Below are 24819 nucleotides of genomic sequence, written 5' to 3'. Positions count from 1 at the left end.
CTGCATGGGGCGGACCGCTGTTCTGTCGTTTCGGCTGCCGATGGAGCAAGCATCGTTCGTGCGCAGACAGGGCATGTACGGTCACTCGTACGGAGAGGTGGTGTACGGAATAGACTGGGTCTGGGGACGGGTCTCGGTTTGGAACTGGATTCTGCCTTTGCTTTTGATTCAATCTCGGCCGACATTCGTCGAGGAACGGGGCAAGGTAGAGCAGGCAAGCAGAGCCACGGAGGCAGGCGGCCTCGACTGTCAACGCTCCTGCCAAGTCGTACGACTTGGGAGGGGGCGCCGCCGTCGTATTTTACAGACAGGGCAGGTACAGGCACATCAGGCGGCTGCCCAATGAGTCGGCAGCTCTTTCCACCCGATCGGTGATGGGCTCACGTGAATGGCGTCGCGCCTGGCTGTCGCTGTTGCTTTGGCGTCCGGGGAGGGTGGGTATGGAAACGGAAAGCGAGACCATCCACGCCTGCCGAACCGATGAGTACTTGCTCCATGTGCCTACGAGCCCGGAGGACTCCGCAAGTACTTAGTTGTAAGCACAGTAAGTACGGAGTACTTAGTGCTCTGTATTAATACTGTACGGCCAGACACAAGCACAAACGCAAGTACAAGTGCGGAGTACGGAGTACTTCTCCGTACCTAGTGGGTAACTAGTGCTACTTACTTAGGTACTCCGTACTCCGTGCCTAGTAGGTAATTGTGGGATGGACAGCATACTTACTAGGCACTTACTAGGTACAGTACAAGTACTTACTGTACTGCTCTGGCGGCCCGTAATGGCACTGGCCGCTCAGAGGCATATAGCAAGGGCAACTTGCGAGCAGGAACATGCAAGTACATACGCCGACTATTAGGTACTAGGCACTTACTAGGTAGTCAATCATCACCAGTAAGTTCGCCTGCCTGTAGGTGCACTCAAGTACACCAACACTGGTGTCTGCAGAGTAGCAGTAATTACATGCCACAAAGCGGCATGGCCGGGGTACAAGCGATCGCAGAACACGAGTACTTCATATTTTGTACATTACGCAAGTTTAATAGCATGCGTAGTAAGTAGTTGTAGGTACCAATACACCAAAGTACGGCAGCATCCAGTACGTGACGGAGTACATGAGTACATTCAATTACTCGTTCTGCATGCTCCAATTGCGCGCCACTTTTGCCGACCAACCACGGCGCAGGCAAGTGAGCTTACCGTTGTCATTCCAGACCGAACCGAGGCTCTACGACAGGTTGCGTACTTCAAAGTGCATACCTGCTCTGGTGCCTATCATGGAGCAACACCATCTGGACACCTTCTTTCCCATTGCCTCTTGACGAACCCATCCAGCTACTGCTATTCAGCCATCGAGCGCTCCCGGACCCTAGCTTCGATCTGACTCGGCCACTCACTACATCCTACGTAGCCAACCCACGGCCTGACCGCCGACTGGCCACTGGACAAACCAACCAACAGGTGAAGCAACACCAATACCAACACCAACACCAACACCAACACCCCGTTGGTGCCAGCACACTACCGCCCACCAACGCAATGGCCTCCTCCTCCAAGACCTTCACGCGCGAGGAGGTGCGCGAGCACACCACCGACGACTCCCTCTGGTGCATCATCGACAGCACCGTCTACGACCTCACCGACTTCGTCGACGCCCATCCCGGCGGCGAGTCCGTCCTCCGCCAGGTCGCCGGCCAGGATGCCACCACGGCCTTCTACAACCTCCATCGTCACGAGGTCCTCTCCAAGTACGCCAGCCTCGCCATCGGTTCCGTCCAGGGCGAGCAGGCCCAGGTCATCACCCCGCTGCCCGGCGACCTCAGTCCCGTTCCCTACGCCGAACCCCTGTGGCTCTCCTCGCACTTCAAATCGCCCTACTACAAGGACTCCCATCGTCGTCTGCAGAAAGCCATCCGCCACTTCACCGACAGGTACCTCACCCCGGAGGCGCAAGAGTGCGAGTCGACGGGCCGCCACATCAGCCAGGAGATGATTGACCACATGAGCCGCCTCGGCATCCTGCACATGCGGCTCGGTCCCGGCAAGCACCTGCACGGCGTCAACCTCCTCGATGGCGCCGTCGACGGTCAAGAGTTTGACTACTTCCACGACCTCATCGTCTCCCAGGAACTGTCGAGGACCATGACGAGGGGCTTCCAGGACGGCAACATGGCCGGCATGACCATCGGCCTCACCGCCGTCCTCAACTTCGCCCGGGACCAGTCCTGGAAGAAGAAGATTGCCGACGAGGTGTTCAGCGGGAGGAAGAAGCTGTGTCTCGCCATCACCGAGGCCTTTGCCGGCTCCGACGTCGCGGGCCTCCGGACGACGGCCGAGAAGACGGCGGATGGCAAGCACTACGTACGTCGTCGGCCCGCACCACCCAACCTGGCCGCTCGCACGGCATGACGCTTGCAATGGCTAACCGTGACCGATAGATCGTCAACGGCACCAAGAAGTGGATCACCAACGCCACGTGGTGCGACTACTTCGTCACCGGCGTCCGCACCGGCAAGGGCCTCAGCGTTCTGCTCATTCCCCGAGGCGAGGGCGTCGAGACAAAGGCCATCAAGACCTCCTACTCTCCCGCCGCAGGCACCGGCTACATCACCTTTGACAACGTCAAGGTGCCGGTCGAGAATCTCCTCGGCGAGGAGAACAAGGGCATCCACGTCATTCTCAGCAACTTCAACCACGAGCGGTGGACCATGGCCTGTAGGTGGACGGTCCGAAGCAGATCCGTGCCATGTCAGCGCTGACCCATCCTAGGCGGTAGCGTCCGCATCTCCAGGACCATCGTCGAGGAATGTCTCAAGTGGGCAAACCAGCGCCTCGTCTTCGGCAAGCGCCTCATCGACCAACCCGTCATCAGGCTCAAGTAACAATCCCCCGTCCCCGACGGCTGCTCCTCGCCAATCTTGGACGAAAAAGGCTGACGACCGCAGGCTCGCCAAGATGATCTCTCTCGTGGAGGCCAACCAGTCCTGGCTCGAGACCGTCACCTACCAGATGTGCCACATGCCCTACAAGCAACAAGCGCAGCACCTCGCCGGTCCCATCGGCCTGCTCAAGATGAGCTGCACCCGGGCCGCCCACGAAATTGCCGACGAGGCTGTCCAAATCTGGGGCGGCCGCGGCCTGACCCAGACCGGCATGGGAAAGCACATCGAGATGTTCAACAGGACGTACAAGTTTGATGCTATCCTCGGCGGCGCCGAGGAAGTCTTGGGTGATCTCGGTGTGCGGCAGGCGATGAGGAATTTTCCCAAGGCCATGCTCTAGGGTAGATGATCATGTACCTCCTGCCATGTACGTAAACGTCGTCGATACGCATGCCCGCTCGTCGTTGCCGCTCGGTGTTTGCTCCATCCTGTCCGTCCCGTTCTTGTCTCCATCGTACATGGTCGAATCGTGTCACGCATTCACGCCATGCGGCCAGGCTCACCAGCCTTTTTTTGTCAACGCATTTCATCTCGTCCTGAATACCGACTGAGCAGACCCGTGTGCTCCTCAGGCTCCTCCGCCACCCAGCAGCGCTCGGGAGGGGAGGGGGGCCGAGAGGTGGGAGGGAGCCTGGCGACGCTATCGAAACCACAGTACACCGTCCCACTCGCATCCGTCGCCGTTTCTTCTCGAGCTAGGAACCGTCCGTCGAAGGCGAATCCAATTCGGGGGTTCCCAATCCCCACGGTGGAAACCGGTGGTCCTGTTCGCCAATTCCGCGCAACGCGTGTTGCAAGTACCACTGTATGGTCGTATCGATCGTAAATGAAAACTTTTCTGCCAGGATCCGCGAGAGATGCCCGAAAAACAAACTAGGAAAATATCGTGGGTATCATGGAGCTGCCACGCCAACTTCTGTCCGCATCACGGCCATGAGAGAACACACCAGGCGCCGCTTAGTTGGGGCACTGCGCCTGGACGTGGCCGCCCTGCTGGCACTTGTAGCAGATCTTCTCGCCTCCGGCGGACTCCTTGGGGCAGTCGCGCGAGTAGTGGCCAGACTCGCCACAGTTGTAGCACTTCATGCCGTTGACGCACTCGCCTGGCACGGGTTAGGAGCCATTCCGCAGCGCGGCACAACGGTTATACGTACGAGACATGTGGCCGTAGCCGCCGCAAGAGTAGCACGTCTTGCCGGCGCCGCCGCCGTAACCGCCGGGACCGCCAGCGCCGCCGCCGTAGGGAGCGCCGCCGCCGAATCCAGCCTTGTTGCAGTTGCGAGCAATGTGGCCGACCTCACCGCACTGCTTCGTCGTCAGCCTGCCGTCGCTCGACAGCTCTGCTCGCTCCACTTGCCTTGTAGCATTCGGTAGCCTGGCCCTGGCCACCCTGGCCGGCGCCGCCGCCGAGAGGGCAGTCGCGGGAGATGTGGCCGGGCTGGCCGCACTTGTAGCAGGACTTGTTCTCCTTGAGGGGTTCGGAGCAGTCTCGGCTCATGTGACCCTCGCCTTTATGCGTCTTGGTGTCAGGGAGCGCAGGCAAATCGCGAATCGCACGTGCTGCGGGCACTTACCACCGCAGTTGTAGCTTCGTCCAAGTCAGCTTCCCGACTCACGACGTGGCGAGATGCACATACCACTTAGCAGGTCCTTTGGTAGGGCAGTCACGGGCCTGTGCGTGTGTGAGGGGGTGACGAGGCAAGCTTGTATCATCAAGAGATGCGTACCTGGTGGCCGGTAGAACCGCCTGTTTGCCCCTCGTCAGCAAATGCTCGGGTTGGGTCGTAAGACGGAACGGAGCACGGAACGAAGCTCGTGGTGGTAATAATTCTCCGCGCCAGTTGCCGTTTCGCCCGCAGCGATAGGGGGGAGGACACTTACAAGAATAGCACGCTCCGCGAGAATACTCCATTGTGTTGGTGGTGTCTGAGGCGAGAAGTGGACGAGCTGTTCGAGCATGGTGTCAGCCGGAGCTCACATGACGAGATCGCCTACGAATCAGCGGCACGACGGAGGATGCATGCTCAGCTGTCATCGGCCCTTGGAGGGGGAGAATGACCAGATGAAGCTGCGGCGCATCGTTCCCGTGAGTGATGTCCACTACGGTCGGGGCAACTTACGGTGAAGGGAGTCGGACGGGCCTTGAATCGTGGGTGGATGGATGCAACAGTTAGAGAAGGCCTGGGAACAAGAACAGAGGGTAGACGGAAATGGGAAAGAGTTTTCCGCAGAAACGGCGGGACAGGACTAGTCACCCCTCGTTTTTCGATGGGGTCCTTTGGATCAAACGGAAATCGAGGCGGGGCGGGCTAGAGATTTTTCCCTGCGGGGACCGCTCCGTAATCTGTACCCAGATCCCAAACATTTGGCACTGGCGGATCTCTGAGAAGACAAGGGATGGTGGGGTCGCCGCTTCACCTCGACCGGAAGACAGGGAAGGAGAATGTAGGAATGACTTACAGAGGAGATGAGCTCGGTGGATGGACGAACGGATTGGCGACGCGGGGGCGGCAATCGACGACAGACAGAGGCTCGACGCTGTTAGGAGTGTGTGAGGGAGAAGGGAAGAAGTTGGAAGGCGCTGGAAGGGGGGAACCGACGTTGCACTAGCCAGCGGTGACAGATCTGGATCATCACCTCGGCCGCAGGGGCAACCCCAGCCCAGTGTCGATACTATACACGTAAGCGAGCCCATTCCATCGAGGAGCTCGCTAGCAGCTGTGGCAGTGGGGGAGAGGGTACCATCCGTTGCTGACCCGAGGTATATAGGGCGTCGGCACGTCTTAATACACCGTGCGATTTGTCGCTGAGTCCTACTGTACGTCCTGTCTCAGGACAGGACGAGTTGCGCATATGCAGGTGCCCACTCCGAGCCGGCACGCTTCCATTGCTGCGGGACAAGTGACATGTAGGGAGGAGAGAAAACATGCACCGATGCCGCAGCACCAATTGCGACTGCCACCCTTGCCTTTCCATCGTAGTCAGAGACGAGATGGCCAAGTCAAATGCCCGAGCGAGCCTATTGTTTTTCTCCCTCGTCGCTTCAACTCGAATCGTCACGGGCTTTGGCCATAAGTAAGTACATGCAAGTAGTACTATAAGTACCTAAGTAATTAGTGCAATTACAACGCAGTCCGCACTAGTCCGTACCGCTGCCGTGTGTGGGTAGGTACATTGATAGTGCACTAAGGTACTAGGTAGGGTACCCGTTGGGCGGCGAATCGCCTGTAATTTTTCGTTTCCCGTCATTGCTCAGTGGCTGGAACGACCGTGTTAGGCCCAACTCCCACCCGCATTGCACGGGATAACGTAAACGGCGGACTGCGGACCCACCCCTCCTCAGCCGGAGCCGGATAAGTGGCTCGCCACTGCGTGCTGGTGAATGAGTGGAGGGAAGGTCGCCTCCTCCGCTTGGCTCACCTGACCTTTCAGCCTTTCGCCTTCCGCCCGCTTCATCAAAGTACTAATACTTGTACCCCAGGCTCCCCAACCATGCAACGTTAGCAAACACATTCTTCACCGATTTTCCATTCACCAACGCTTCTACGCCGCCCGCTCATCACGCAATCATCCCGACATCAATCAACATCGGCCACCGCTCGATTCTCTTCCACGTAAAACGCAACTCAGTCGTCTTCTCCACCAGATACCCATTCGCAGTCAAATCGACCGACAGCCAAGTTACAACGATCCGCTTGACGATCAACGCCAAACGAGTCACACCCCCGCTTCCAAGACATCAGCGTGAAATATCAGCAACAATGTCGCCAATGATGAATCAGAGTTTAAATCTTAATTGTAACTACGGCGAGGACGTCGCCCCCCGCGTCAGCGTCCTTGCCTCCTGCTACGTCGTCGACTCTGCCGCCTTCCTCAAGGGCATCCACTACTGCTCTACGGGGCTCACAGGTAACCATCATTCCCTCGCACGTCGGAGTGGTGCATGAGATGGATGCTAACCACCTTGTGCAGGGGCGGAGTGGTATTCCTGAGGTCCCTACCTCAGGACTCCCATCCCCACCAACAAGTCCCCCCCTCGCCGCGCTGAACTCGTCGAACGAGCTCGCTCTTCTGCCCAAGACTTCGGGCAAGAGGACAGAAACACCGGGTCGCCACCCGGAGCGACGAGGGGGGGCAGCACTCATGATCAGGGAAGAATGTGAGAGATTCTTTTGCGAGTCCATGAAGACTGTGTTTCACGGTGAGGGGAACCAGTCGATGAATGGCTCCGGCCTGTCAGGTGCTTACTTGCAGACGCCACCGCCAGAGGAACACATCGCTCTGGAGCTTAACGGTCACGATGTCTCAAGTCCTCATGCCCGCGCCTTCGAGATTGATTCCTGGATGGAGGTCTGGGACTATGCTGGCGGCGCCAGCTTCCGCGCCTTTGTCGCCCACAATGGGCATGAGAGATCTTTGTTTGTCTTCTTCGATGTTCAAGGATCCGTTGGGAGAGATCTCAAGAGAGCGTAAGTCGCCCGCCAACCTACCCACGCTGATGGGTTTCAAAATTTTGTCCTAACACCCGCCCCAGGCTCATGGCCCTCATTGAGCTCGCCGATGGCCCCTTGAACTGCAGCCACATTGTCACTTGCATCGATCGTCGCATGACCGCCGACGAAGCTCTCGCTTTGACGAAAAGTCTACAGTGGGTAGGCTTTGAAATGACCACACTCGACCACTGGGCTGGTGATTTGGATGTCACCAGCAAAAAATGGGTATTCATGGGCATGGAGTTGTAGCTGAATAATGGCATTGCCCTGTTCTTTAACTGTGCTTGGCCGACCCTGCCCCTGTTTTTGACGGGTGGGATTTATTAACAGCCGCCAATCTTTCACTGCTTGTTGCATGGCATGGTGCAAAATCATCACTAGCGGTCGAATACTTGCCCTGACAGGCTTTTCATTTTGTACGGCTCGTTTTATTTGTACAACCGTCGTTTCAATTCCGGCATTGTCGAGAATGGTTTCTTGTCGTCTGCTCCCTTGGACTAAAACTTGCACCAGCTCTAGTCTAGGCAGAAATTGAACTACTGGCTCGGACGACTGTCCAGTCCAGCCATTTGGAACTTCATATATATGTCCATCTATTCCCCTTTTTTTGTGTCCAGCTCGCCATCGAATCTTCGCACCAACAGCTCCTTTTCGCTCAGGAAGTCTTTGACCTGCTTGACCGTGTACTCGCCACGATGGAACATGCCTGCTCCTAGAGCCGCGTCCGTGGTGGTCATCTTGAAAACCTCTTCGAAGTGGCTCGGGTTTCCGGCGCCGCTGGAGGCGATGACAGGGATCTTGACTGCCGCCTTGACCTGGGCAATGAGCTCGAGGTCGAAGCCACTGTTAGAGCCATCCTTGTCGATGCAGTTGAGCAGCACTTCGCCGGCTCCCATGGCCTCGACGGCCTGCGCAAGCTCGACGACGTCCATGTCGCGCGTTTCCCGGCCGCCCTTGATGGTGCAGGCATACCAGCAGAAGGCCTCACCCTTGGGACCGGGAAAGCGCGTCGAGATGACGTTGTGGCGCGTGGCGTCATGCTTGGGCACGTACACGCGCTTGGGATCTAGGCTGACGACGACAGCCTGGTTGCCGTAGGCACGAGAGATTTGCTCAATGGCCGTGTTTCCAAAGAGCTTGCGACCGAGCGAGTAGTACTCCTCGGCGGCGATGACGGCATCGGAGCCGATGGAGACCTTGTCGGCGCCTGACTTGAAATACATAGTGGCGATCTCAAGCGCCGTCACTTTGGTGCCGTCGGTGTCAACCGTGTCTCGGATGCCACCGCCGACGGTCAGGGGGACGAAAACGGTCTTGGACGTCTGACGGAGAACCTCGAGCATGGGGAGGTCGGCAACGGGACAATCGCGGAAGGACGTGATGTTTAGAAAGGTAATCTCGTCGGCGCCGTCCTCGTAGTAGCGCTTGGCAAGCTCGACGGGTTTTCCGAGGTTGCGAACGGTTCGATCAGACGACTTTTCGCGGACGTCGTACTGGTCGCCCTTGGTGACGACGAGGTCGCCATTGTCGTTGGTGCGGACGTCGAGGCAGGCAATGACACGGCGAGTGAGTCCACCCTTGACGTCGGCAGGCACACCGTTGGGCACGCCATCAACTGCGTCTCTGAGAGACGCAGCCCCCTCCCCTGTTAGAAACGCACGGATGGTGCGGAGACCGGCGACGCCAGATTTTTCGGGATGGAATTGTGTAGCGTAGACGTTCCCCTTCGCGACAGCGCCCACGAATGTCTCAGTTCCGTAGGTGCCCGTGGCGACGGTCCAGCCTTGAGACTCAAGCTCCCCTGTGACATACGGCAGGTTGTAGGTGTGGACGTAATAGTACTTGGAGTCGAGTCGCAGGTCGTACATGGGCCTGCCGCCTGTGTTTGCGCTGTTCCAGCCAATGTGCGGGACCGACTTGGTCGAGTCATCGAAGCGGCCTAGCGAGCCCTTAATGATACCGAGGCCGGCCACATCAGGATCCTCAGCAGAGCCCTCGAACAGTGCTTGGAGTCCCACGCAGACGCCCATGAAAGGCTTGCCATCTTCAATGTGCTTCTTGATCGCGGGCAGGTAGCCTGCCTGGGAGAGCTGGGATAGGCAGTGTCCAAAATGGCCGACGCCTGGAAGGATAAGTTTCTACTCCAGGTCAGCATGGCGAACCCTCGCGTGCCGCCCAACCCAAGTTGCGGCCTGACAGACGGTTGGCGTCAGATGCTTGGGCAATTTCTGGTGACGCACCTCGGCTTTGGCGACCTGCTCTGGTGATCTGACCCATTCTACTTCGTAGCCGAGCCTCTCAATGGCATTGACTAGACTCCTGATGTTGCCGGCAACATAGTCCAGCAGGTGAACAGTGGGCATCTTGCCCCTCCTTGGTGACTTGGAGGATATGGTAGCTATGAAGGCGTGGCTATGATGGCACTGAAGGCAAGGTATGAGTCGAAGTTGGGCAAGTTCAGCAGACAAGTGCGTCTTGCAACGAGCTGCGCCGAATATCGGCGTTGCGCGAAATTGTTGATATGACCAGCAACCGGAAGTGTGGTTTGAAGAAGTTGCTGACTGCTTTGCTGACGGCTTACTGGTCACGGATCGCGGATCACGCCGGCCGATGTGCTTGCCGCTTGTCGCGAAGTAGCGTCACGTGGCTTGGCGCTGTAGTCGCACAAGCTCAACGCGTCACTCCAAACCAACCATCCAAGTCGTGAGATTGCCTCCGACCATTCTTGACTTTTATTTTATAGCGATTTCCTGCTGCGCCCAGAAACGCCAGTGGGGTCATTATTTAGAGCATCTCTGTCCTGCAAATGGCCGGATTGAGGGCTTGGTTTGATACCGGGCGCCCGGCCCTGTTTGCTGCTCTCGAAGAAGTCTGTGAGCGTATCGATCGAGATCTCATTGCCGGTACGCTACGTCATTGCTGAGGTCCGGCTCGTTGGTGCTAATGGGTTACTCTGAAGAGCAGGACGGGAACAAGAATAATCGCAAGCAATGTCTTGAAGCCGCGGGCGCGGCGCCCAGTGTGGCCGAGGACGTGCGGCTTCGACTTGGGGAGTTGACGGGGGCACAGGAGGAGCTCGATGAACCACCAACATCGACGGCTCAGCTACTGTCAACATCCACGCCACTCCCTTATCCTTCTACCGTTCGATGCAACAGCAGCGATGTCGAAGTCCTGCAGGCCGAGTGCTCCGCGCTTCGCCGCAAATTTAATGCCCTGGCCGCAAACTTCAAAACAGCCAAAGACGCGCTTCGGAGAAGAAAAGAGGAACGGGAACAGTGGGAGCAAGGATACGCGGATATGCTGTGCCTTCTCAAAGCTGCAGAAAAGGTGCATGGCATTCATATACTTGACCGTGCCGAGGAGCTTATCCAAGCCTCTGCAGCGATGTCCCCTGCCGTACCTGATGCCAGCATCCGGGAAGGCCCCCCTTTGCTTTTAGATCCAGAAGACATTTCCGACAACAATGGGCGCTCGGCATCCAACATTTTGTCAGAATCTACGCAGGGAGACGCCGATGACAGGCCGGGTGATGAGCTACCGCCCTTGCGGACGCAAGATGAAAATTCCACATTCGGGATCAAGCCAGAGTCGTCATCTGACGTGCCGGTCGTGGTTTCAGAACGATCTGTTCGAAAGAGAAAGCGGAAAAACTCTACATCTGAAGCACAAGTTAAGTCGGAGCGAACTGACTCCAGTCCCATTATATTTGGGGAGGGCATTGCAGTCCACACGCAGGAGAGCATTGATCTTGGCGACATTGAGCAACGGATAGTAACCCCTCGGAAGCCAAAAGATTCCGAGTCGACTGAGCAGACCAATACAACAGTAGATGGAAGCATCCAGAAGTTGCTGGCAGCACCCCTCACGACCCCTGGAATGCCATCTCCACCACCACCACCAACAGCCACACAGAGGTTCGCCTTGGCTCCGCTCGATTCAAATACCCGAAGATCCAGCTCAGATGGTCATAAGCCGTATTTCGGTCAAAAGAGGAAGAGGCTGGGTTACGCTATTTCCACGGTTGCGGAGGATGGTGACGAGTATCAAACGCATCCTTTGAAAGGCAACAACCACGACATGACACCAAGCTCAGAGCGAAGCACCGGGCGATTAGAAATGCTTCTGAACAGTCCTTCACCGGCGACGGAACGAATTATATCTCGCCCCTCTGGCAATCGACGGGATCGGCCGCGCCCCGCTGGGGATCGACTACCCATTCCGGGTCGCCGTGCTCTTCCTTTCGAAAAAGGCACCGGCCAAGCAAGTCGCTCTCCTCTTGCTCAAGTAGACCTGGCTTCTGGTGTAAATACACCACCAACGGACCGCTCAGTGCGGCAAAGGGCTTCAGTACCGAATCATGCATCTACCACTTCATCCCTGAGAAGCAAGCCGCTCTCCGAGCTTCGACTTGATGACTTCAGGATCAATCCGTTGGTGAACGACGGCTACGACTTCGCGTACAGCGAGGTCGTCAGGAACAAGGACGACAGGGCCTGTCTTCCAGGCTGCAAGGATATGCACTGCTGTGGAAGGCAGTTTCGAGCGCTCGCCATGTCGCAACGGCCGAATCCACCCCTGACGTCTGCGCAACGGATAGAAGAGCGGAAGCTACTGGAGGAGTACTTGGGTGACTCTGCATTCCGCCTCGCCATGATGAACAAGGACGAACGAGAAGAGTTGTGGGTTGAGGCTAAGGCCCAAGAGCTGGCAAACAAGTATGGCAAGCACAAGCACCGTTTCTCGCGCATGCAGTCTCCCCCGGGCTTCTGGGATGCCGACTTCCCCAGCACCCAAGAGCTCGAAGCTGAGCGGGCCGAGGCATCCAAAAGAGAGAGGCAGGCGATTTCGGAGCGACGTCGCGAGGCCATGCGACCTGGTGGGAGGTGGTTGTTCAAGGATGAATAACTGGCTTGGCTACCCAGGATGGATTTGATGTCCGTATCAAGCGAGTGTGGACAGTGATATTGCACTACAGCCAGCAAATAGCGAATCTTTTTAGTAAATGCCCCAGATATGCCAATTGCGCAAACACACACACACGCACGCACGCACGCACACGATCACGCACACGATCACGCACGATCACGCACGATCACAAACATCAATATATTTTTTCTCTATTCTTTGGCTCCACTTGTTGTCAAAGCCAGTGCTACCTATTGACCTTCTCGGATGGGAAGTACTGTTTCCTGGGTCTGATTTTGAGCCCCAGGATGTCGGGTGCCTTTGTTCTTGACCTTCTTCTCCTTCTTAGGGGGTGGTGGGTACGCTTTGAGGTTGATGTCTTGCCACTCCTTGGACGCTTCAAACGCGGCGTGGATCGGGGCAAGCAGCTTTATTAGAGCTGCCGCGACGGCCGGCTTCAGTATCTGAGGCGTCAACTGCAAAGTGTCAGTCAGGTCTGAAGCCTGCATTTGGGCAAGGGCTCGAGACATACTTTGTCGTTCCTATAATCGTCGTTCATCTGGGCAATATCGGTGTACACCAATGGCTCGAGGCCGTCTCTCTCGCGCTCGACAATAAATTCTCGCTTTCCACGTAGTGCCGAAGCAGGAAGCAATACGAATTCCACAAACGAGAGAACGCCGTTATCCTCGACAACCGTTGGTGCAGCAACGGCCTTTTTGATTTTCTTGGTGACGACCTCGGGAGCATCGAGGAGATCGATTTTGCTGTCTACGTGGTGTCAGCGGAGCGCAGTCACGTTCAGCTATTTCGCCTCCTCACCCTGATCACTTGAGCTCATCTTGCCACCGTGCAGGCCGGGAACCATTGGGTTCATGATGTGAGCGCGCTGGTCGATTCATTAGCAGCAATCACTATCGGCCATGGCTCGCAACGCACTTCTCTGTAGCCCAGCTTTGGTAGCCATTCCTTCGCAGCAATGAATAGTTTTCGCTGGTCAAGACCTGAAGTTGTCAGTGATGAGCTGGATCCCTAGCCATCCATGATGGATCGGCACGTCAACAAGGGCCAGTGATGCTTACCGCCAAACTGAACATCCACATCCAAGTACTGCTCGTCCAACACCTGAAGGATGGGGTAAAGGAGCCCGCTCAGCGGGGCGTTGTCCGTTTGCTTGACGATTTCAGCGCCCGCCCTCTTGGCATCATGTTCCGAGATCAAGGACGAGAGCTTGTAGACATCCATGACATATGCGGCGCTCTTCTGGTACTCGCTGCCTAGAACGAACCGCAACCTGTCGGTGGAGACGCCGACGGCCTCGAGGATGGCCTTGATAATCAACCTGTAGTACTCGGCTCGGTAGGCAACTAGTTCTAGCGGTGCCTTGAGGTTGTCGAGGAATCCGTGGATATCGGCGAGCAGAACGATGACATCGCAGCCGGCAGCGAGCAGCTGAGCGATCTTGATGGCGGGGACAAAGTAGCCGCAGTGTGGGCGGCCCGTCGTGGCAGTCCCTGGCACGATCCATCATCCTTCGGTTAGCTTTTCTTTCCTTCAAGCTTTCCAAGAGATCAAGTCAAACATGGTCGGTCGGTCGGTCAGCCGGCGACTCACCCCAGTACACCTTGGGGTTGCGCCCCTCGTTCAAGATCTTTTCGATGATTTCGGGGTTCAAAGTCTCGGCGAGGTTCTCCCGGATGAGACCAAGTCTCTCGGATGCTGACTTGCTAGCCATGGCGACTAGCCTCGTCGTCCCTATTCCGCGGAGGGGTATGCAAGGGCAATGAAGGGGCTCGAAAGTTTGGTCAGTTGTCGTGTGTCCCGTCGAGATCAATAGCTTGGCGGTAACGAAGCCAGCTTGGGAGTTTTTGGTGGGGGTGACTCGGGGTGAGTCAGTAGCATCATGGAGGGGCAGGCATGTACTGGTACAGTACAAGTACGGTAAGTACAGTTAGTACTAACAGAGCCGACGCTACGAGGTAATCATTGTTTCGTGCTTAAGTACTCCGCAGTTAGCCCCTAGTACTCAAGTACATGAGCACTGTTGCTCCGTACAGTCACTACTAATTATTATTAAGTACTTAGGTAGTATTCCGTGGCTACCTAAGTACCTACCTAGTAGGTAGTAGGTAGTAGTATTACCTCGAGGGACTGGGTTTGGCAGGATTATCCAGGACACCTATGGACATGTCCAGTACTTGGTGCCTACTACTGATGCTAGTACTTGTACGTTTAGTTGTACTGCAGACTCAGTACGCAGTTCAGAGTACAGTGCGGGGTGGTACTGTGGGTGTACTGTAAGTAATACATGTTCGACGTACTTTTGAACACTGTACTAGTACAGTAAGTAATCCGTACTGACTGTACGGAGTACTTACTGTTACGTGCCGCGGTCACAGGCCCACTATTGCGTTGGCAAATTATCAGCGCTACCACCGCCTCCAGAGCTTAGTCTGCGCTGGCTGTTCTGCTCTGTTCGTTCAAGGGTCGAGACTGTTTCCTGCCCTCCCCCCCCAGAGAGTGAGAACGGGCAAGGAGGTACTCTGTACTCCGTACCTACTACGTACATCTACCTACCTTAGTAACTACTACCGCTGTTCTTGCTCTGCACTATCCTGCCCGACCGAAAGCCATAAATTTCATTCTTCCAATGCCTCTCGGCCACACCTCTGCTCATCGGCTCCCTTCCTGCATTCGGTCGCGCAAGGCTCTGTGCGCGCCCAGCTGTCCTCTGGCTTGATCCGTCCTTTCTCGGACGTCGAGTCCGAGTTTGCAGCGCGCGACGCGTGCCCCTACCGAGCTTCCGACGTCCGGCCACGACGACGCCTCGGCAGCGTCACGGCAAGTCAAGTGAAAGGCAAGGCTGACGTCTCATCGTCGCATCATCATCGCCACGTGCTCCTCACCCATCCTCCCGAGTCTACGGTTGATTGGATGCGGGAGTCGCACTGCTGCGCGACGCCCGCAACCTTACGACATCCCAAGCCGGCAGGATGAGTAACCTCCATCTGCCGGCTGGGCAGAGCATACACCACCAAGGGAGCGGCGGCGGTGCGGTGAACATGGCCGGCACTCCTGGAGGCGGCCCCCGGCGGCGGCAGCATCAGTACATGCCGCAGTATCCTCAGCAGCACATGGCGCCCATGTATCCAAACTACGGACACTACGGGCCTCAGGGATACTACGGGATGCCACCCCAGTTCCAGAACGGCGGAGTCCCCTCCGGAGTCCCAGCTCCCGGCTACGCTCCCTATCAGGCTTACCACGCGAGGTCGCCGCCTGCGATGCCCCATTACGTGCCCATGGTTGGCGTTACCGTCCCGTCCAACTATCCCCGTCACTCGCAGCACTCGCCCAACCTCTCGACGCCCCATCAAGCTCCTCCTCCGGCTCCGGCGCCCATGCCACCCCATACGCCGTCGTCGACTCATTCGTCCCAGGTGATCCCCCCGACTCCTCCGACGCCGCAGATGGTCGAGCACGTCACCGCAGTTCCACAGCCGCTCCCTCCGCATTTTGACGGCTCGCTCGACGTGGAACGAAAGCCTTTCCGACCGCCCGTGAGTTGCATCGCCCGCCCCCCACGGCTGGCTGTTTCATCTCGCGCTGATAACATTGGCAGCTGCCTTGGCTATCCCAGCCCGACCTCAGCTTCCCCTCTAGAGCGCCACGATCTAGACGGCGGAGAAGGCTGCTGAACGCCGACGGCGCCGCCGTGTCCTTACCCCTTGAGCAACAGCAGGGCACGACGCCGGCGAGGAGCCTGCAGGCTTCCGACAACACGGCCGGGGTCACGCCAACCTCCCAATCCGCCAACGTCGACACTCCATCCACCAAGGCCTCGGATGCCAAGTCCACTCCGCCCTCCCCGACGGCGAAACGTGCGAAGCAACCAGAGGCCGCCATCGCCAAGGAGGTTACGGCCCATGGCGATGCACCTTCGGCGAGCCCCACCAGCTCCATTGTCCCTGCTCTGCCGAGGCCGGCTTCCAAGGCGTCCAGCACCAGCAAGCCACAGGACGTCACCAAGGTGGCCTCTGATATTCAACCTCACGCGCCCGCCGCCGTGAACGGCGCGCCGCCCACCGTCGAGGAGGCTGCTGCGGGGCAGACGGCGGAAGCGAAGAGTCCCAGCGTCACCAGTTCTCCGGCCAAGCCCGCCCCGACAAGTTGGGCCAATCTTTTCGCGAAGCCCTCCGCCCACGCGCCCGTTGGCGGCGGCGGATCGGGTGGATCAGTCAACGGCGGTGGAAATGCCGCCAGTGCCTTTTCCAAGACCAACGCCAGCTCGCTCGCCGATGCCATCCGTGCCTACCAGGTTGGCAGCTGCGACAAACTCTCCTTTCTCGAGCCGCGCGGTCTCATCAACACGGGCAACATGTGCTACATGAACTCGGTACGTACCACGGTCTCGAGGGGATGCCTGCTCCGTTCCTGACTCATCTCCCAGGTTCTTCAAGTTCTCATGTTCTGCGTTCCCTTTTACGATTTCTTGTGCCAAGTCAGCAAGAGAGCTGTGCACAGCTTCAAGAGCGAGACTCCTCTCGTAGACGCCATGTCAGTTCCATCAGTCTCCCTGCCGGCGTGAGCCACGGCTGATATTGATTAGGGTCATGTTCATGCACGAGTACAACGTCGTCGCATCCGCCCTGTCCGCCGATCAGCTTCAGCGTACGTTGAAGAATGAGGAGCTCGAGAAGTACGGCGAGCCCTTCACCCCCGAATTCGTGTACGAAGCCATAAGACAGCTGTCGCGATTCGCCAGCATGAGGGCAAGTTCGACGCGTTCCGTGAACCTCGCCGGACAACTGCTAACTGTCCAGCAGCGCGGCCATCAGCAGGACGCCGAAGAGTTTCTCGGCTTCCTCCTCCAGTCTCTCAACGACGAGTGCGCCCATGTGATGAACAGCTCGCAGGCGGCCGACGCCGACTCGGCGTCCGTCAATCTCACGGCGAGCCAGAGCTCGACGGCATCTGGCGACTGGCATGAAGTCGGCCGCAAGCAGCGTGCCGCCGTCACGCGCTCGTCGGGCTCCAACTCGTCGACGCCCATCACCAAGATGTTTGGCGGCCTGCTTCGGTCCGAGCTCCGCGTGCCCGGCCTCAAGGACTCCATCACGACAGAACCGTACCAGCCGCTCCAGCTCGACATCGGATCGCCCGAGGTGCGTAACGTCGTCGACGCGCTGCGTGGCCTGACGCGCCCCGAGCGCCTCCAGGGAGACTTCAACTCGCCCCGCGGCAAGGACGTGCTGGCGACGAAGCAAGTCTTCATCGAGTCCCTGCCACCGGTTCTCATCCTCCACCTCAAACGCTTCCAGTTCGACGCCGAAGGCCACGGCACCATTAAGATCTGGAAGCGGGTCGGCTACCCGCTGGAGCTCGAGATCCCCCGTGAGGCCCTGTCTAGGCAGACTCTCCACGCCATCGGCGACGGCCCGATGCCGAGGTACAATCTCATCAGCGTTGTCTACCACCACGGCAAGAATGCAAGCGGCGGTCACTACACGGTGGATGTGCGTAGGCAAGATGGCCGCGAATGGATCCGCATGGACGACACCGTCCTCCGCCGCGTCCGCAGCGAGGACGTGGCCGAGGGCGGCTCGAAGGAAGACGGAAGGGACGTTCGCGGCGATCATTCGCCAGCCGCCGGCGCGGGAAACCGATTTGGCGCCATGAACGATCAGGATGCAGGGGACGATGACGGCTGGAAGCAGGTGACGACGTCGGCCGGTGGCAACAAGCGGTGGAGCAGCGTCGTCAACGGCGTCAACGGATCGGCAAAGGAAAAGCAGGTGAAGGAGAGCATCAAGGACAACAAGGTCGCATACCTGCTATTTTACCAGCGCATTTGAGGCGGTTCGGTAACGCCTACGGCTTCCGAAGCGAATCCGAGGACGCGGGTGGGCAACGTGTTGGATTGTGGGAAGTGGCAGCCGCCGCCTTGTCAGAGCGAGACAGCCTTGCCTGCTTACCGGAAGTCACGGCGGATCTGGAGAAGCGATGGGGGATGCTGCAATCACCTGGCATTGTCGGCTTCTCTGGCGACTCGGCGTACCTGAACGGCTAGAGGCGGTGGCATGTGCATGTACACAGTACGCTCGTCGTAGGCAAGGCGCCTGGGTCAGCTCGAGACTAGATGCATGTGTGGACGATGATTCATCAAGACTGTTGATGTAGCATTTCTCGCCGGAATCGTTGATCCGGCCTTCCCGAGCATAGTATTCTGGTTCCAAGCATGTGTATCGCGGCTTGAGATTCGGGGCGGTGCAAGTTTGAGGTCATTCGTCATTTGCGAGCGAGCTAACAAGACTTGGGAGTGTCAAAAACACCATCTATACATTGTATGGGTACACAAAGACATCAAGCCTTTTGATCAGCGGCCCCGCTCCTACCGGCCCCCGACCGTCGGCCTGTTTCCCTCCATCAGCCGATGAGCTTTCTCGGACGCGAGATCGACCGCTTAGTGCTTCTTGATGACCGACATGGAGTCCAGGGCGTCCCTCTCAGCGAGCTCGGCCTCGACCTGCTCGATGATGGTGCGCAGATAGGGAACGTCCTGCGAGGTGCGTTAGCTCTGCTATTCATGGGGTACAGGCATTGTGTTCCGTCTCGAATCGGGGGAACCTGGGAGTCGTCTCGGCGAGGATGGAGCACGTACCTCCTCGGGCTTCGTCCACTGGTCCTTGGGCAGCAGCTTGTGCTGGTAGCTGCATTGCGTCGCGCGGCGGATGCGATAGATGCGCTCGTAGGACTCCTTGGGGCTGAGACGCTTCAGGGCGATCTGGGACGACTCTCGCTCCTCCTCGATGAGGTCGTCGAACCTATTGTGAAAGGGGTGCTCGTCAGCCACTGGTCTCTCTGCACATGGCCGTTCCAATCCTTCGTCCGGCTCATGGCCACCGCACCAGCTAGCAAGTCTGCAGGTCGCTGCTCCGCTGCGCCGTGTGCGTGCAACGAATTGGTCTCCGAAGCATCGATGAGGCGGGTGGGGAGTGGAGGTGTGGGTGTGTTGTTACCTCAGACCGAGCTTCTGGTATCCGGCAGCACCGGCGTACCAGTTGGCCGCGGGCGTGAGCATCTTGGTCAGCCAGGGCCGGCGCAGGACGAATGGAGCGAGCGAGAATCCGACCATTGTGGCAGTGGCGGACGCGGAGGTGTATGTGTTTGTTCGTTGATGGCGGGTAACAGCTGCCGAGGGTCGCTTTTTTCGTGATGCCTCGAAATGCGGCGATGATGATTGGGAGGCTAGGCTGGCCCGCAAAACGGGGAGTCTGTGAGGTCACGTGAGAGCTTGTCGCTGTCGCCGAAGTCAGCAACACTAACGCTTGTTGCAAGCAATACTTGAGTAAGTACATGCACGGAGTACAGTAAGAATGAGTAGTACGAAGTACGGAGTACTTACTGTACGGAGCACTACTGTTATACGGGTAGGAATTACAGTACTTACTTACTGTACAGTATAATTACAGTATACTTACTCCGTAAATGTATCCGTACAACTACTTACAACTATACATGTACAACTAACTACTTGTACGGAGTACAATCGTGCACTTACTGTTTAGTACTCAAGTACAGCACTCCCTACGCTATACAGTACCTCCATACTTACTTTTACATACCTTTACATGTAATTACACTAAAATATTCGTCGTAGTACGCCAAGTTTCATCCTGTAAGTATATTTACCCTGCATTCGCCATCAAGAAAAGCTCAAAACGAGTACGAATACACATCCTTCACTTCGTCGTCCATTTCGCATGTCCATGATGGCATGGGTAGTCCTCACATGCAAGTGTGACCTGCTGCTACTTTTCTTCTGTGGCAGGTACTGTGGTGCAATCTCATGTCCTGCACGTGCGCTTGTCGTCGTCGTCGAGGTCTAGCCCGGCATATGATTCGACAAAGGATTTGCTGGACCCGCGAGCAATTTTGGAAACGGCCGAAATCAACCTCGTAAGGGAGGTTTACGGGCGCGACGAGGATCAAGGGCACTCCGATTAATGTGTCACGAGTGGTTCATCACATGACAGCCAGGGGCCTTTGGTCATTGCCTCGCCTTCACCAACACAGTATGTAGCACATTGACACGCATGCGCAGACTCGATCATGACAGTCCAAGGCATCAGCTTCAACAAAGGGGAATGTTGCTCAAACTGGGACGAAGGTCTCGCTGTGTGACGAATCGCAGCCACACTATTTTTCACTGCCGGACCTGCTATCAGCCAGCATTGAGCGTGGTCGACGTCCCATTTCGTCGCATGAAGATGGAAATACTGTATTAGGCTAGTAGGAAATATTCTGCACACGGGAAGAGGAGACTGGTGCTGTCGTGCGGGAGCAACCAATGTCGTTCACACTCTTGGATCCGAGTCTCGGACTGACGCAATCTATGTCAGGAATGATGCCGGGGTAGCGATTACTCGGCATCTGTGAAGGTCCCAAAGCCCTCCATGGCCAAGGAATGGCGGGAACTGTTCCATGGGGTGCCCGGGCCGAGTGACATTGAGCCAACCGTCCAAGCAGTAGAGGGAATTCATGTAACTGAGGTGGCATTGCCAGTCTTCGTCCGCCATTTGCGCCAAGACGGGCGTTGCTTCCGGGTCGGCCATGCCAATATTCCGTTGTGCTGTTTCCTACTCCGATGGCACACAGCGGAAGGACTCATCGGGCATGGATTGGAGAGATTATCATCCGGCTATTGTGAACAAACCTTCACGACGACTTTCCTGTAACAGTTTACTGGAGAAAATGGACAGGGAATTGTCATGACGATTGAGGTGCGGGTCGAGAAGCCCAACACTGGATTGTTGGGGATTGTTGAATAGGCAAGTAATGATGCCGTCTGTGTGCAGCACATGTATGAGTAGTTACAGTACTTGTACTCCGTACCTGCATAATAATTGCGCCGCCTTGCCGCCTTGTCGTGGCACTACAGAATCATCGTCGTTCAGGTAGTTTGCGGTGACATAGCGGCGGTACGGGAACGAAGACACAAGCGGTAGAGCTAGGATCCCTAGTACAGAACATTAAAATTACAGCATTGGATTCCGCACATGTACTTCACTTGCGGTGCTTACTGCCATCTGTCGACCACATGCTTCGGGCTCCCACAGCGGCCGGGCCCTGGTGGCCGGCAGGTGACGCTGCACTGCATTGCGAAGGACTCTCTGCCAGTAAACTACAGCGCTTGCACCGTATACTGTACTGTAGCTGCGGCCTGAGGTAATGGTACATGTACCTCGTCGAGAATGCATGCTACTCCGCATGTACGGAGTACTCTGTACATGCATACTCAGGTACAAGTACTATAGGTATCAGTGCTGGACATGCCCATGCACGAGCACCTAAGGAGGTACTGGTACAAGAGCTCACTAACAGCACGCTAAGCACATCTGCATGTAACTAAAAAAACCGAAAGAATCCCCTTATCAGGGCGGTGGAGCCTCCTGTTCAACGTGTTGCTGCCGCCTGTGGGCCGGTTCGGGGCTACTGAAAACCCACTAAATTCACGCTGGCTGGCTGCCATTCCCAGCAAACCCCCATATGGGCTCGCCCGCTGACCGTCTGTCTGCTTGCCTGGTCGGTCCGGTCGGATCATTTCTCCTTCTCCTCTGCCTCTCCCGTTCCCTTCCTTCCACCCACTGGCCGCCGTCACAACCCCTCCTCACCTCCGCACCTCGCTCGGCTCACCTTTCGTAGTCCTGCATCTCTTCGACGGCCCTCGCCCACGCTCGGTGAATTCTCCCTCTCTTCTCTTCTGAAATCAATGGCCGCCGGCGTTCGTTAGGAGGGAACGGTGTCAGTGGTGTGAGAGCGTTGCTGCGTTCCCCGCATCCTCCAACCGACGTCTCTGCAACCCTCGGATGCTGGGGACGTTCCCCGAGGGAAGCCAACGCACCATCACACAGTCCGTCCCTCCACACTCCTCGCCCGAACACTCCCGGCGGCATCGGCATCGGAACCGGCGACGAAGCACCCTGCCGGAGCCGCTCGCTCGTCCCTCACCGGCCCTCGGTCGAACGCCGAGCGACATCGGACGCTGCCGACGAAAACGCCGTCCTCCGATCGCCTCTCGAACACCACCAGTCCCGGCTTGCGGAGGCGGGAATGTCTCACGACGACTCTCCCCGGACAAGCCAGGTCTCTTCGCCTCCAGACGATGCACCCGTCTCGTGCCGAATCGCTGCCAACTCTCCTCCTCCTGCGATGCACCGTCCGGAGGCCTTGACGCCGCTGCAGAGATGGGCGGTTTCTGCTTCGGACCCCCAGTTCAACGCAGTCGCCGGTGCCATCGGCGGCTTCACCTCCGGCGTCGTCACGTGTCCGTTGGATGTCATCAAGACGAAGCTGCAGGCCCAGGGGGGTGGTGGCCACCAATTCGTCGGCAACGGCATCGACGTCGGCCAACCGAGGCTGTACAATGGCCTGGTCGGCACCGCCAAGGTCATATGGCGCCACGAAGGCATGCGGGGCATGTATAGGGGATTGGGGCCCATCATCCTCGGCTACCTGCCCACCTGGGCCGTCTGGTTCACCGTGTACAACAAGAGCAAGCTGTGGATGGCTCAGCATTCAGGTATGACCGTCTCCCCCCCCTCCCCTCCCTCCGCGCCCGCTCGAGCGGTGCCTCGCTCTGGCCGCTGACCGCTCCCCGCGCCAGGGAACACGCACGTGGTCAATTTCTGGTCCTCCATCATCGCTGGCGCGAGCAGCACCGTTGCTACGAATCCGATATGGGTCATCAAGACCCGTCTCATGTCGCAGAGCCACTCCCCTCGGGCGGAGCACCACTATCACTCGATGGTTCGCAAGCCTGGAGAGAGCATGCCGATGGCGCGGCCGGCACCGAATGAATCGTGGCACTACCGCTCGACGCTCGACGCCGCACGAAAGATGTACACGTCCGAAGGGCTCGCTTCCTTCTATTCCGGCCTCACACCCGCCCTTCTCGGCCTCACCCACGTGGCGGTCCAGTTCCCGACGTACGAGTTTCTCAAGACGTCATTTACCGGTCACGGCATGGGAGAAGCGCCCGCCCACGGAGAAAAGGCGCATTGGATGGGCATCCTGTCCGCGTCGATCCTGTCCAAGATTCTAGCCAGCAGCGCCACGTACCCGCACGAAGTTATCAGGACGCGGCTGCAGACGCAAAGGCGGCCGCTGGCCGGAGAACAGTACCTCCAGGGCCTGGGCGTCTCGGCATCGTCCAACGAATCGACGTGCAGGGACAGTCGCAAATACAAGGGCATCGTCATGACCTTTCGCACCATCCTCGCCGAGGAAGGCTGGCGAGCATTCTACGCCGGACTCGGCACCAACATGATGCGGGCTGTGCCTGCGGCGACGGTGACCATGCTGTCGTACGAGTACGTCATGCGACAGCTCAACGAGGCCAGGCTTGCTGGCAAGGAGAAGAAGGCGGCCCAGGCTGGTTCCTTGTGATGACAGGGCAGCGGCGAAAACGCCGTCGAGCGAGAGGATGGGGTCCTTGCATGGTGACGGAAGGCGCTTGCTTTACAGGGAACGAGGCTCCGATACCCAAACTGGCGGTTGTTGGCATAGACACCCGGCTTCGGTCGGCCGTGGAAGCGGTTCGGCCGCCCTGCTGTGGTTCGAATGCGCCCACCTTTCTTTTCTTTTCTTTCATTTCATTTTCTTCCCTGCTACGCTACACGGGAGGCGTGCGGGCGGGCCTGGTCAAGAGGCACGAATTCGGTTGCATCGGATGGCTGGAACTAGGGATGCCGCATAGCGACGTTGTACATAGGCAAGCGCGTATGATAGAGTGTACACAAAGTGGAGTGTTTAACCGAGGCGAATCAGGCCGCTGATGTAGTGAGCGAGCTGCGCATGAGTGAATGGTCAGGCAACTTTGCCGTCGCCGCATGCGATGGGACATTCATCGTCTTCCCTACAGCGGATGCCATGATGAGCGACGTCAGCCTAAACGGAGGTCTCGGCCTGGTGGGTGAGGTGGAAACGAACGGATTGACTTTTGGCGGTCCGGATGGATGACCTCGTGTATCTGTTGGCCGCGTCAGATCGGCAGGACGACGTCAAGGGTCAAGAGAAAAGGGTCAAGGAGAGAGTGGCCGGCTTACACAAATAAAAGGCTAGCCATGGTGAAGGCGGCCAGTGGTGCCATAAACTTCTGCACGGCACGACACCGCAGAGGAAACGTTAGCCATTGTTCCGTTGACGCAAGCTACAAGTCGAGTTTGTCTCCGGGCTCACCCGAGGATCCATGACAAGAAGGATTTGAGGTTGGACGAATGAGAACCACAGGCGACCGGCGATGTGATGAGAAGTGAAACGAGATGGGATGAGATGGGGAGGAGATGTGAGTTGAGGTTGGCTTCCGAGTACAGTCGACGTCTTGTTTGGCTGCGTCTGCCCGGATTGACGGACAATTTTCTGAAGCAGGCGAGTATGCAGTCGTATCCGGCACCAGCAAGTATTGATACATGTGCAG

At 57.5% G+C, this 24819-nt stretch overlaps 9 protein-coding genes across 9 annotated transcripts; 5 read left to right on the top strand and 4 right to left on the bottom strand.

Annotated features, from left to right (window-relative positions):
- Positions 1–1537: 1537 nt before the first annotated feature.
- Positions 1538–3280, top strand: DCS_01683 (Acyl-CoA dehydrogenase/oxidase; the record flags this gene model as incomplete). The annotated part of the gene is made up of 4 exons (XM_040799015.1): positions 1538–2359; positions 2437–2713; positions 2768–2876; positions 2944–3280. 4 exons carry the CDS (start codon positions 1538–1540, stop codon positions 3278–3280), a joined length of 1545 nt encoding a protein of 514 aa, XP_040659898.1.
- Positions 3281–3897: 617 nt separating this feature from the next.
- Positions 3898–4899, bottom strand: DCS_01682 (uncharacterized protein; the record flags this gene model as incomplete). Its single annotated transcript, XM_040799014.1, has 5 exons — positions 3898–4043; positions 4095–4206; positions 4247–4459; positions 4574–4687; positions 4822–4899. The coding sequence occupies 5 exons, from the start codon at positions 4897–4899 to the stop codon at positions 3898–3900; spliced, it is 663 nt and encodes a 220-aa protein (XP_040659897.1).
- A 1989-nt stretch (positions 4900–6888) lies between these two features.
- DCS_01681 (ornithine decarboxylase antizyme) lies at positions 6889–7682 on the top strand (the record flags this gene model as incomplete). Its single annotated transcript, XM_040799013.1, has 2 exons — positions 6889–7409; positions 7475–7682. 2 exons carry the CDS (start codon positions 6889–6891, stop codon positions 7680–7682), a joined length of 729 nt encoding a protein of 242 aa, XP_040659896.1.
- Positions 7683–8026: 344 nt separating this feature from the next.
- Positions 8027–9796, bottom strand: DCS_01680 (imidazole glycerol phosphate synthase hisHF; the record flags this gene model as incomplete). Its single annotated transcript, XM_040799012.1, has 2 exons — positions 8027–9571; positions 9674–9796. 2 exons carry the CDS (start codon positions 9794–9796, stop codon positions 8027–8029), a joined length of 1668 nt encoding a protein of 555 aa, XP_040659895.1.
- A 443-nt stretch (positions 9797–10239) lies between these two features.
- On the top strand, positions 10240–12341 carry DCS_01679 (uncharacterized protein; the record flags this gene model as incomplete). Its single annotated transcript, XM_040799011.1, has 2 exons — positions 10240–10336; positions 10393–12341. The coding sequence occupies 2 exons, from the start codon at positions 10240–10242 to the stop codon at positions 12339–12341; spliced, it is 2046 nt and encodes a 681-aa protein (XP_040659894.1).
- A 251-nt stretch (positions 12342–12592) lies between these two features.
- DCS_01678 (tyrosyl-tRNA synthetase, class Ib) lies at positions 12593–14076 on the bottom strand (the record flags this gene model as incomplete). Its single annotated transcript, XM_040799010.1, has 6 exons — positions 12593–12817; positions 12874–13112; positions 13164–13230; positions 13281–13345; positions 13424–13855; positions 13956–14076. 6 exons carry the CDS (start codon positions 14074–14076, stop codon positions 12593–12595), a joined length of 1149 nt encoding a protein of 382 aa, XP_040659893.1.
- A 1258-nt stretch (positions 14077–15334) lies between these two features.
- Positions 15335–18196, top strand: DCS_01677 (Ubiquitin carboxyl-terminal hydrolase family protein; the record flags this gene model as incomplete). The annotated part of the gene is made up of 4 exons (XM_040799009.1): positions 15335–15901; positions 15964–16737; positions 16792–16898; positions 16951–18196. The coding sequence occupies 4 exons, from the start codon at positions 15335–15337 to the stop codon at positions 18194–18196; spliced, it is 2694 nt and encodes an 897-aa protein (XP_040659892.1).
- Positions 18197–18804: 608 nt separating this feature from the next.
- DCS_01676 (ubiquinol-cytochrome C reductase-like protein) lies at positions 18805–19476 on the bottom strand (the record flags this gene model as incomplete). The annotated part of the gene is made up of 3 exons (XM_040799008.1): positions 18805–18900; positions 19003–19165; positions 19361–19476. 3 exons carry the CDS (start codon positions 19474–19476, stop codon positions 18805–18807), a joined length of 375 nt encoding a protein of 124 aa, XP_040659891.1.
- A 2197-nt stretch (positions 19477–21673) lies between these two features.
- Positions 21674–23789, top strand: DCS_01675 (mitochondrial carrier protein; the record flags this gene model as incomplete). Its single annotated transcript, XM_040799007.1, has 3 exons — positions 21674–21699; positions 22256–22923; positions 23008–23789. The coding sequence occupies 3 exons, from the start codon at positions 21674–21676 to the stop codon at positions 23787–23789; spliced, it is 1476 nt and encodes a 491-aa protein (XP_040659890.1).
- Positions 23790–24819: the final 1030 nt, after the last annotated feature.

This window comes from Drechmeria coniospora, chromosome 01 (genome assembly GCF_001625195.1).
Source record: "Drechmeria coniospora strain ARSEF 6962 chromosome 01, whole genome shotgun sequence".
Classification (NCBI taxonomy): Eukaryota; Fungi; Ascomycota; class Sordariomycetes; order Hypocreales; family Ophiocordycipitaceae; genus Drechmeria; species Drechmeria coniospora.
The sequence above is the reverse complement of the archived record's forward strand: the minus strand, read 5'-3'. Positions and strand labels throughout refer to the sequence as shown.